The 10,368-nt window shown below is 41.9% G+C and overlaps 1 protein-coding gene across 1 annotated transcript; it reads right to left on the reverse strand.

The window, feature by feature from the left end:
* Positions 1-815: 815 nt before the first annotated feature.
* Positions 816-9,328, reverse strand: etaa1a (ETAA1 activator of ATR kinase a). The gene is made up of 6 exons (XM_049572493.1): positions 9,036-9,328; positions 8,085-8,216; positions 7,757-7,827; positions 7,471-7,583; positions 4,979-6,432; positions 816-1,405 (listed from the first exon to the last, which is right to left on the reverse strand). Exons 1-6 carry the CDS (start codon positions 9,187-9,189, stop codon positions 1,299-1,301), a joined length of 2,031 nt encoding a protein of 676 aa, XP_049428450.1. The 5' UTR covers positions 9,190-9,328; the 3' UTR covers positions 816-1,298.
* Positions 9,329-10,368: the final 1,040 nt, after the last annotated feature.

The raw sequence follows: 10,368 nt of genomic DNA on the forward strand, positions 1-10,368 counted from the left end.
GAGGTGTCTCGTCCTCGGTCACATCCAGACCTTGAAAATAAGGCTGCAGCCGGTCCCATTCCTTGCAACAGAGGCATTCCTCTTCTGTGGGCACTGGGGCACAGCATTCACAGGTACACCACCAATCTCCAGAGCTACGCAGCCTTGCAGCAGCCATTCCTCCTCTCTCGTCCTCTACCTGTTGCCTCTCTCTCTCCTCCTCCGTTCTTCAATTTCACGAAGCTCTTCGTCAGTGTATTCTGGCTCAAATAAATAAGGGCGGCCATCAAACTCTGCAAAATCAAATTCCTCCTCCACAAAGTGGAAGTCTGGCAAAAAGTCAGCCATTATTCTATAAATCTTTCATAAAATAAATGAATGAACTTTTCAGGCTACTGTCCGGTTCTGCCTTCCAGCTGTTGCTGCTTGTTCTCGCCAGATTTCAGGCACGGTATGAGATCGCTGCTTGTTCTCGCGAGATATATTTCGGCCGCGCTTTGGAAAGCAGAGCTAGATGGTAAACAAACATGGCAGCACACCGGTAAGGTAAGACAACACGTTTACATGTCGTTTTCTGTATGTTCTCTGACATTTATCCTAACGATATGAGGCGGTCTTTGTGGGAAAAAAGCTTGTTTAGTGGACTAACTTTGCACTTGAAGGTTGCCCGTTCACTTACGTTCTGACAGGTCTGACGCTACGGCTGTATCTAGGCTAACGGCTAACATGCTAACTATTATTTTTATGTCACTAGTCACTTGAAACAAATTTAGGACGATAGGAGACAGGTTGGAATAAACCGAATTTTCCTTTTAAAATTACACATGTTGCCGCCATTGCTTGGTGCTGTTTAAAAACGGAAAGGCTGTGTAAGAAAGGAACTTCGAAGCGGCTCTAAACTGCATGTCTGTGTAGAAAGGGCTACACACAAACAAACACACACACACACACACACACACACACACTGCTAATCTCACTCTCAGAAAAAAACTAATTAGTGAATTTTTCTAGAGCGCTGAATTATTCCTTTAAAGGCACAACTTGATTTAAAAAACAAAAAACTTTAAAAAAGTCTGATAGAATATAAACAAGACATTAATCATATTACAGTACATGTACAGTTTAATTTTACAAGAGCATCAATTTTTATAAGAAATGTTGGTCGAACTGATTCAGAGATTTAAATTCTCACATTTGAGAAAGTCATCAGAAACCTACACTGGTGCCAACAAACAGCAGGTCTGAGCAGGTGGAGCTCTGACGGCAGGTTTCCTCGTCGTGCAGGTGAGGTGAGACGAGCTTGTTGTTATTCGCCTCCGTCAGGTGGGAGCTCGAAGGTTTTGGGCAGCCTGCAGTCTCTGACGTCTTCTCTCCATCGCCTGCTGCTTCTTCATCTCGATCTCTGCTGCTGAACATTTACCCACAGCTGCAGAGAAAACACAGAAGATACAGAGAGAGTCGATTTCATCACCAAACATCTGAGGACTGTTACTCCACAAAGACTATTAAACAAAAAATCTTTTTAAACTAAAACTATGACAAACGTTACAATAATTAATGAATAAAGACGAAATTATTATATTATTAAAATTAATCATGGTGGAAACTCTCCATGAGAGAACAAGAACACAAAATATAGGGTCTATGTGCTCCGGCTGTGGTCACCATGTCATATGCAGACAGAAACAAACCTTCACCAGATCTCAAAGACATAACTCTACACCCTTCCACTTGAAATGAAAAACAATCAACAGTAAAGTTAAGTTGAAGTGTAATTAAAGGTACACTCTGCAGGACTGTTGGTCACGGTTTATAAACACGCTCAACAGTGAAAGTCAAAGCCAACCCCAGATTTGGCTCGTCAGCTCTTCTCATTCGGCGCTGCGTCTCTTGGATACCTGCTGCTTACGGTTTACGTTTTTAGAAAGCCCCGACCTCACCTGAGCACTGTCATCTAACTAGTCCATCTAACTGGCCCACTGTCCTTGTCCCAGTACACAAGCACGGGAGGGGAATCCATTTATTGAGCCAAGTATGTGCGACTCCTCTACGATAGGTGGAGATATGCCCCCTTTCAGCTTGTTAGTATTGGACCTTTTTCCTGTTGACCTATTACGTCACAGACCAAACAATGGACAAACAAGTTAGCTACGGTTAGCTAGCTGCTAACTGCTACCATGGTGGACAACTTTACAGCTCTGTACATTTGGTCCGTCCAAAAAGTCACGGCTCTGGATGTAGATTTCTCCATGTTGTTACCGGCTTCTTCTTCTCTTACACATTTAATGCTATTGGACTTCCGGGTCAAAGCCCGGGGCGGAAACTGTGGAGCATGCTCAGAGTGCCTCGGCCAGTTTGGGTCTGATTGACTGTATCCATGCAGGAGAAATTCAACTCCCAGTCGCATTTGTCAGACTAGAAATTTGACTTTGCACAGTTGCAATCGGACCAACACGTTTTTTAAAAGTCCAGTTTCAGTCAGACTGACACGATAAATCGATTTTTTCTAATGTCACGTAAATGTACAGAGTGAGAGTGGGTCCTAAGTGATGACTTAGAGGGAAGGGCTAGCGTGGCCTCCATGGTCAGTGTAGCAGCTTCAGTTGGACATAATGATGCGCTCTGCTGTCGGCATGCTGCTGCAGATATGTCGCGTCACATCTGTGACCCGTGTGTTTTTGTTACGGTTCTTCATGACCGGATGACTTGACATACATGATGGATATCCATAGGCTTGTCTTTAACTCCAAGAGTGTTACTTTATTACACACACTTGTAGCCAGCATTACATGCACTCCGCTAGACCGGGTACTAGACCCATAAACATTGTATTACTCCGCCTACACGTCACTAACATCATCATGACAGTATAAGTGCGCGGCACTATATTCTACAGTTTTGGCCTTGACTTTTTAGAAACATCCTGCAAAGTATATCTTTAAATAAGTTGACTCATTTAATACTGTATTGAACTTTCATTGAACAACCACAACAACACAGCATTCCCTGTTAGTCCCCCCCAAAATAAGAGACTTCCTCTCAGACCTCCACATCCTCTCTGTGGACTTCTTCCACGTCAGCCTCATTTTCACTATCCAAGCTAATTCATTTCTAACCGGATGCTTGCTAATGATCTGTACGTTTGATGAAGAGTGCAGCTGACTGCAGTGAATAGTGAAAAATGATTCAATTAAATAAACATAATTCTCCATTTTGTGTGAGTGTATATTTCCCCCAAATCAGTTCACTTTGAAACAGTACGATTTTATATTGAAATTGTGCAACACTTCCAGAATTCCAGCGCTTAACTTCCCTTGGATAATTTACGTGAATCTTCCAGAAATTTACCAGCCCTTTGCAACCCTATTTGTTACCCTTGAACCTCAACCTCAGTGTTTTTTACTGTTTCTATTGTCTTCATGTTTCTTATGGTGAAGCCAGAGACAGTTTCCCAAACTGTGGGCACCAAAGTTTCTACACTAACCACAGTGACAGTGCAACTACTGACGCAGTGTGACTCAGGTGACGTAACAGAAACATCACAGTAAAAACAGCTGCTTACCTTCACGACATGCTGGAGCGTTGATGTTCGCTCAAAATGCAGTAAGAACCTGCTGCTCCTCATCTTAAACAGCCGCCTCGTCTCCTTTTAGCATTCATCATTTATTTTAAACTGATACACCGAAAAAGGCTGAAGAAAAAATATCGATGTCTTCGAGTGAGGCAGAAGTTAGCGCTAACCTTAGTGGTCAATAACATTGTTCACACAGACTCAATGCACTAACACTGGCGACCACTTTGTTATTTTTCAATAACACGTTAGCTGGAAAATATCATGTAAGTATGCCTTTAAAGACCTTACTGACCATCGTAATAAATAATAAGCTTCAGTGGGAGTAAAAATTACTTCAAGAATCTCTTTAGAGCTTGAAGTCAAGTTCAGACCAAATATATCAAGTAACTGTTAGAGGAGTGTCATATCATCCCCTTCACGATAATACTGGTATATTCTTTCATATGAAAAATTCATATCATGATATTCGGGATATTTCAACTTGTTGACATGTCATACTGTTACCACGGCAACAACAAGCCTGGCTGACAGTGAAGTTATTCCTGACTCCTCTGTGGTTCCAGTAAAAAGAGGAGCAGCTTCAGTAGTGTGGAATAAAGTGTGGCGTCCTGAATGTTTTCCTTCTCTTAGCGCTCAGAGGGAACTCATTCAGCGGCTCCTCTGGCAGCAGCACAGCGTCTCTCCCTCTCCTCTCTGATTCTGTCACAAACCTTTGCTGATGGAAACCTACGTGAATAAACTCCATATATGTGACTGTCTCATAACAGCCTGTCACAGGTTACAGCTGATGGTTAGAGGAGAAATGGCAGAGCATAAAGGTCCAGGTGGGAAAAAACCAACTCAATCATTTAGGATTTTACTAAAAGAAGGAAATCAGCTGTTGATTTATATATATATAGATCCCAGGGGACATTTGTTGTATTTGAATCTGAATCTCACTCTGAGTTACTGTTGTTGTTCACAAACTGAAGAAATGAGAGATCGTTTTTCTTCAGTTTTTACTTAATATTTGAAGCAAACTGTAAAAATATATCACTGATTTTGTTGCAGTTTATGTTCTTGAATTAATAATGAAATATTGATTTTACTCATTTGTCGTATCACAAAAATACCCTGAAATACTGTGGTATTATTTTATGGCCATGTCACCCGTCCCTACTGTGGTGAAATAGGCACCACTCCATTAAATCATATTTTTGTGGAAGAATTGTTGGGATTTGGAAGCTTAACATGATCTCACTGATTTTGCAAGATTTCGTTGTGTTAATTTATCCATTCACAAACTGTCAAACTGACTTGATGATGTGGTTGTTGTTGGGTCATCAGTGCAAGACCTCCCTGTCTCTGTCCGCCTGAATCTGCTGTGATATTAAAACGTGTGTCTGAAGGAGGAGGGCGCTGTGCTCCGTGTGGACGTGCTCTTACCTGTGGTGGTCACCATAGAAACTGGGTTGTTTGGCTTCTTGAAGGTGAACTGGTCTTTATGGGAGTTTCCTTGCGGTGCTGACTGGACCCAGCTGCTCCCCTGCACACACGTTGAGCTGTTTGTGGATCCTGAAGTGTTTTTCGCTAGTGTGTGACCTCCAGCGACTTTATAGCCAAAACCACCAGCTGGTCTTCCTGAAGCATGTGGAAGACTTGTTGGCATTTGTTTATTGAGTTGGAAAGTTTGCTGACTGGCTGGCTGCAGGTTCCTGTTGGACGGCTGCAGAGCCGCTCTCTGATTAGACTGGGTCTGTTTGGTGGAAACGTTCTCAGCGCTCTGGATCTGGTTCTCCAAATCTTCACACATTTCACACAGCAGGTCGTCGTCAGCGAGGTCGTCCCAAACTGGGTCGGATAAGAAGAACGAAGACAAGTCCTCATCCAAGAGGTCAGAGACGGCAGGCGTCTCGCTGCGGGATGAAACCACCGCAGGTTTAACTGGAAAGCTTTGAGTTGTTTTTGTAGCTGATGTGTGTGACGCAGCCGTGTTGTGCTTGGCAACAGAGGTCCTTTGATGAAACTGTGTGTCTGACTTCAATGTGTTTGTTTGCCAGGTACACTGAGAGCCCACCTCGACTAAAACACTCTTAACAGATGAAAACTTCTGCTGAGAGTCTTTTCCTGCTGTTTTTGAGTTGTAATCCTTCGAGTTTGTCTGTGTGTCCGTCTGGGGTTTTCCCACAAAAAAATTTAAAAAATTAGGATTAGACTCCAGTTTAAAAGTAGTTCTTGGTCTCACATTGTCCTTTTCCACTTTAGAAACAGCTGATTGGACATTTGCTGGACTTTGCCTTTGATAATTTATCTGAGTGGGTGGTTTTTGGGTTGAACAGTGCTTTGGAGCAATGAAGCTCTGTGGATTTTGTGTCATCTCCAGCACTAAAGAGTCATTCAGCAAGTCATCGTTTTCCCAATCGTCCTCAAACTCATCTTTTGCTGAAACTCCTTTCGTGTTGGTCGTTGAAGCACCAGCAGTGGGACTGTGCGAGGAAGCAGACAGTTTCCCAGAATCTTCACTGGAAGAAGGTTTCACTTGTGACGGCTGAGCTAATGACACCTGACTCAGATTCCCGCTGACATGTTGGGTCGGTCCATCAAACAGGAAATCCAAATCGTCCTCCATATATTGATCCAGTTGGAGCTGCACGTCTGTCTCAGCTGCTGTTGTCGCCGCCGCCGCCACCGCTACCGCTGCTGGCTTCACAGCTGGGTGACTGTTTCCAGGAAGCGAAGGTGAAAAGTCATTTTGAGAACCATTCTCCCAATCCAGGATGTCTTCTGACAGGAGCTCCAGACTCTGCTGGTGCAAGTCCTCCGCTTCGTCTTCATCCTGACGAAACATGTTGAAGTCAAACTGTTGGGCCAGCTTCAGCAGGTCGTCCACTCCGTTTGGCCTGCAACAAAACAAAAGTACATGTTTACTGTAATGACGTCAAGATAATCTGACCACATGTCACAGATACAAACTTCCTTAAAGCTCCAGTGTGAAGGATTTAGGGGGGTATATTAGCAGAAATGGAATAGAATATAATAAGTATATTTTCTTCAGTGTATAATCACCTGAAAATAAGAATTGTTGTGTTTTTGTTACCTGAGAATGAGCTGTTTATATCTACATAGGGAGCAGATCCTCGTCTACAGAGATCACCATGCTGCACCATCATGTTTCTACAGTAGCCCACCGTAACATTGGCTCTAGTAGGGCCGTTCATGTTTTCACGTCGGCCACTGTAGTTAGCAGCTCCTCTGCACAAGCAGCGTCGAAAATATGCTGATTTTCTTTAAACATGAAACTGCTGTATACAGTGTTTTTACCAGTCTTAATCACGGAGTCCGTCTGGATCTGGATCACACGTCAGCAGGTGCTAGACACACAGCCTGTCTCCAACATGCCAACACCATTGGAAAAACAGTGATTTATAACTTGAAACTACTTTTTTCAGTGTTTTAAGTTGTTTAAATCACAGGAGCAGTTTGTTTTGGAGAGGAACAGACCTCTGCAGATAATTTAACTCCTGGTGGTGGTGGTGGTGGTGGAATAGCAGCCTGTCTGAGACATGCCAAACAGGGTAGAAGAATCCCTGATTTGTGATGGGAAACTGCTTTATTCAGTGTTTTTACCTGTTTAAATCACCTGGTCTGATTGTTTTTAACCTCTGTGGGTAATTCAGCTCCTGGTAAAAACCTCCCGACACAACTGTAACAGGCAGACATTTCAGCTGGTAGCAATCTGCAATCCTCACGGCTTGATGCCACTAAATCTCCCTAAATCTTAAACACTGGACCTTTAAATGAGCTTATAGATTTCTAATGACAGGATGAAGATAAAAACCCGAGGCTCATTAACGGCCATGATGTCGTCACAGTTCACAGCTCTGTTTCATAAACATCACAGCAAACACATTGGTATTTGTTGCTTCTCCTGAACCTACCTCGGGGACTTCTTCTTGGGTTTGGGAACCTGAACGTCTGGCGTGCAGGGAATGGTGGCGCTGTCTCCGATCCACTGCTGCAAAGTCGGCTCTGCAACCTTCGGTCTGCCATGCTTCAGAGAGACAACAACACCACAGGAATATTAATACATGCTGTTTATTGGCTCTGATTTGGCCGATCTGAGCTGTGATTCAGAGCACAGTCGTTAACAGTGGAAACACCGATGAATCGTTCACAAAGTAGGTTCAAGAATTCAAATGTGTGTCAGGCAACAGCGTTACTGACTTTTGGAGCGATCCTGTTAACAATCTCTGAGATGTTCACAACTCCCGCACGCTGCTTCTTGCCTCTTTTACCTGAAAAGAAAAACAGAATCACCACACAGCTCAAATCAGCTTGTTTTGTTCAACCAGCAAGCCAAAACATTAACCTGCAACATTAATTATGCCAGAGATGTTAACTTTACAGTGACAGAAAACAGATCAAATGGGCTGGGATCATCAAGTATTTGACAGAAATCAAAATCACATTGTGGATTACTTGACTGTCCACACTTTGCAGCAGTAATTGAAATGATGAACCTTATTAGGACACTTGGGAGTCTAACGTTTACCGAGTCTGTTGGGTGAAGGAGAGGTGGCGTCCCAGATGATGTCCTGCTGAAAGTCGGAGTCGTTGTGCGGAGACTCTCCACTGAAAACACTGACTGCTCTGGATCTTGGGATTCTGGTCGGAGTCTTGAAATCTGGAGGAGTGGGAACACAAATAACTGACTCAACAACAGATTCCCAAACACTTACTGCTTAACCTATTTTGCTGCAGTTAACTTTCTGTAAATGTATTTTTCTGCACTAGAGGTCAGAGGTCAGAGGTCAGGGCTTGTGTCTTGCTAAAGGACACTTAAGTAGGGCAGACACTGCTTAGGCACAATGATGAATAATAATAATATTGTGAATACACATAATATACATGTTCAGTTTTACTATAAAAAGACACAAACTGCCTGCTTCATATGTTCTGTTAACTTGCAGTTAAAAAGTATGAAAATTGAATGTAGTTTTGTTAATATGAAAAAAGTGTACACAGGATTAAATTAATGAAGGTTTGTGTGAGTCTTAAGGTAAATTCCCTGTACACATAATCCAACAGGGAGTATTATATTCCACTTAAATCTGAATCTATCCTTCATATCACTGTTTCCAAATGCGGTCAGAGGCTTATTTTGGTTGATCGCGACGCAGGAAAAAGGGGCAAACTATTGATTTAAGTTTGAATTTTACAGTCATAACAGCAACGTGGTAAATTTGTTGTACGCCGAATTAAAGACTGAGAACTGTGGTTTGTAAAAAATGTATTTAGTCATGTTTTGTGATACAGGGTATTTCTTGGATATACAAGAAAACTTAAAAATGCGAGAAATTTGAACGTAGTTTGGTACAAGTGCAGCACAGCGGGACGTTGTGGGGGTTGTACCCGCCACAGCAGACACCAGCGACAGGCACCTGTGAGAAACAACTTCAGACACCTACAGTAACACCAAACGAACATGAATACAGACACTGACCCGGGTGTTGACTCGTTGGAGGGTCGACCTGTGTCTGCTGAGTCTGCCTGAAGCTTCTCCTCAGTCGGTTTGGTTTTGTTGCGGCTGCCTGGTGCTGCAGCGGGGAGCCTGCCAGACCGCACGGAGGGTCCCACTTCCCGCGGCAATGGTTCATGTTTACCGGCCGTTACCGGGCGATCAGTTGACGGTTTGTCGGTCGACAGATTGCCGTTAAATTGTACTTTATTTACAGTTTATTCTGATGTAAATGTGGCCTGTCGGCGGAGTTTTTGAACGTCCCGCCATCTTGTCGTTCCCAGGGTTCCTTTCGAAGGCGCGTTCACGAGCATCAAAGCTGCGCGGATATTACGCAACGACCTGTTTCTTGTTTTCTTTTCTTCACGTCGGGGAATGTTTGAAGGTGTAAATAAAAGAGGTGACAGTGACACTTTTCATAATGACATCGCATCTTTGTTTTTATTTATGTATAATTTAAAATACAGAAACATTTCAGAAATAATACAGAGTGCAGGGAGAGCAAGAACACTGAGTGCCCTCATTTGGAGCCTTCACCTTCACCTTCACAATGTTATAGCAAACAAAAAAATTAAGACACAACTTTCATTCTAGAATCGTAAAATATTTTCTTACATTTGTAAAAACTGCTGTGTCTGATAAACCCTCAAACTCCTGCTTGCAGGGTTGTGTTTTACCAAGCAGGATTACAGCCATGTTAAAGAAAAAACAATTTAAATAAATAAAGTCGTAAATCTTCAAGAATAAAGTCATAATATTATGAGAATGAAGTCATAATAGTCTATAATGAGAATAAAGTCATTATCTTACGAGTTAAGTTGTAAATCTTCGAGAATAAAGTCATAAATCTTCAAGAATAAAATCTTAAATCTACAAGAATAAAATCGTAAATCTACGAGAATAACGTCATAAATCTTCAAGAATAAAATCGTAAATCTACAAGAATAAAATCGTAAATCTACGAGAATAAAATTGTAAATCTACGAGAATAACGTCGTAAATCTTCAAGAATAAAATCGTAAATCTACAAGAATAAAATCGTAAATCTACGAGAATAAAGTCGTAAATTTTCAAGAATAAAATCGTAAATCTACGAGAATAATGTCTTAAATCTTCAAGAATAAAATCGTAAATCTACGAGAATAACGTCATAAATCTTCAAGAATAAAATCGTAAATCTACAAGAATAAAATCGTAAATCTACGAGAATAAAGTCGAAATGTTTAAAGATTAAACTTGTAATTGTAGGAGGAAAAGTCAGAGATTAAGACAATAAAGGTAACATGGTATAAAAAGTGACAAAGTGTGTACAAACAGT

The sequence above is a fragment of the Epinephelus fuscoguttatus genome, linkage group LG3, assembly GCF_011397635.1.
Source record: "Epinephelus fuscoguttatus linkage group LG3, E.fuscoguttatus.final_Chr_v1".
NCBI classification, from domain to species: domain Eukaryota; kingdom Metazoa; phylum Chordata; class Actinopteri; order Perciformes; family Serranidae; genus Epinephelus; species Epinephelus fuscoguttatus.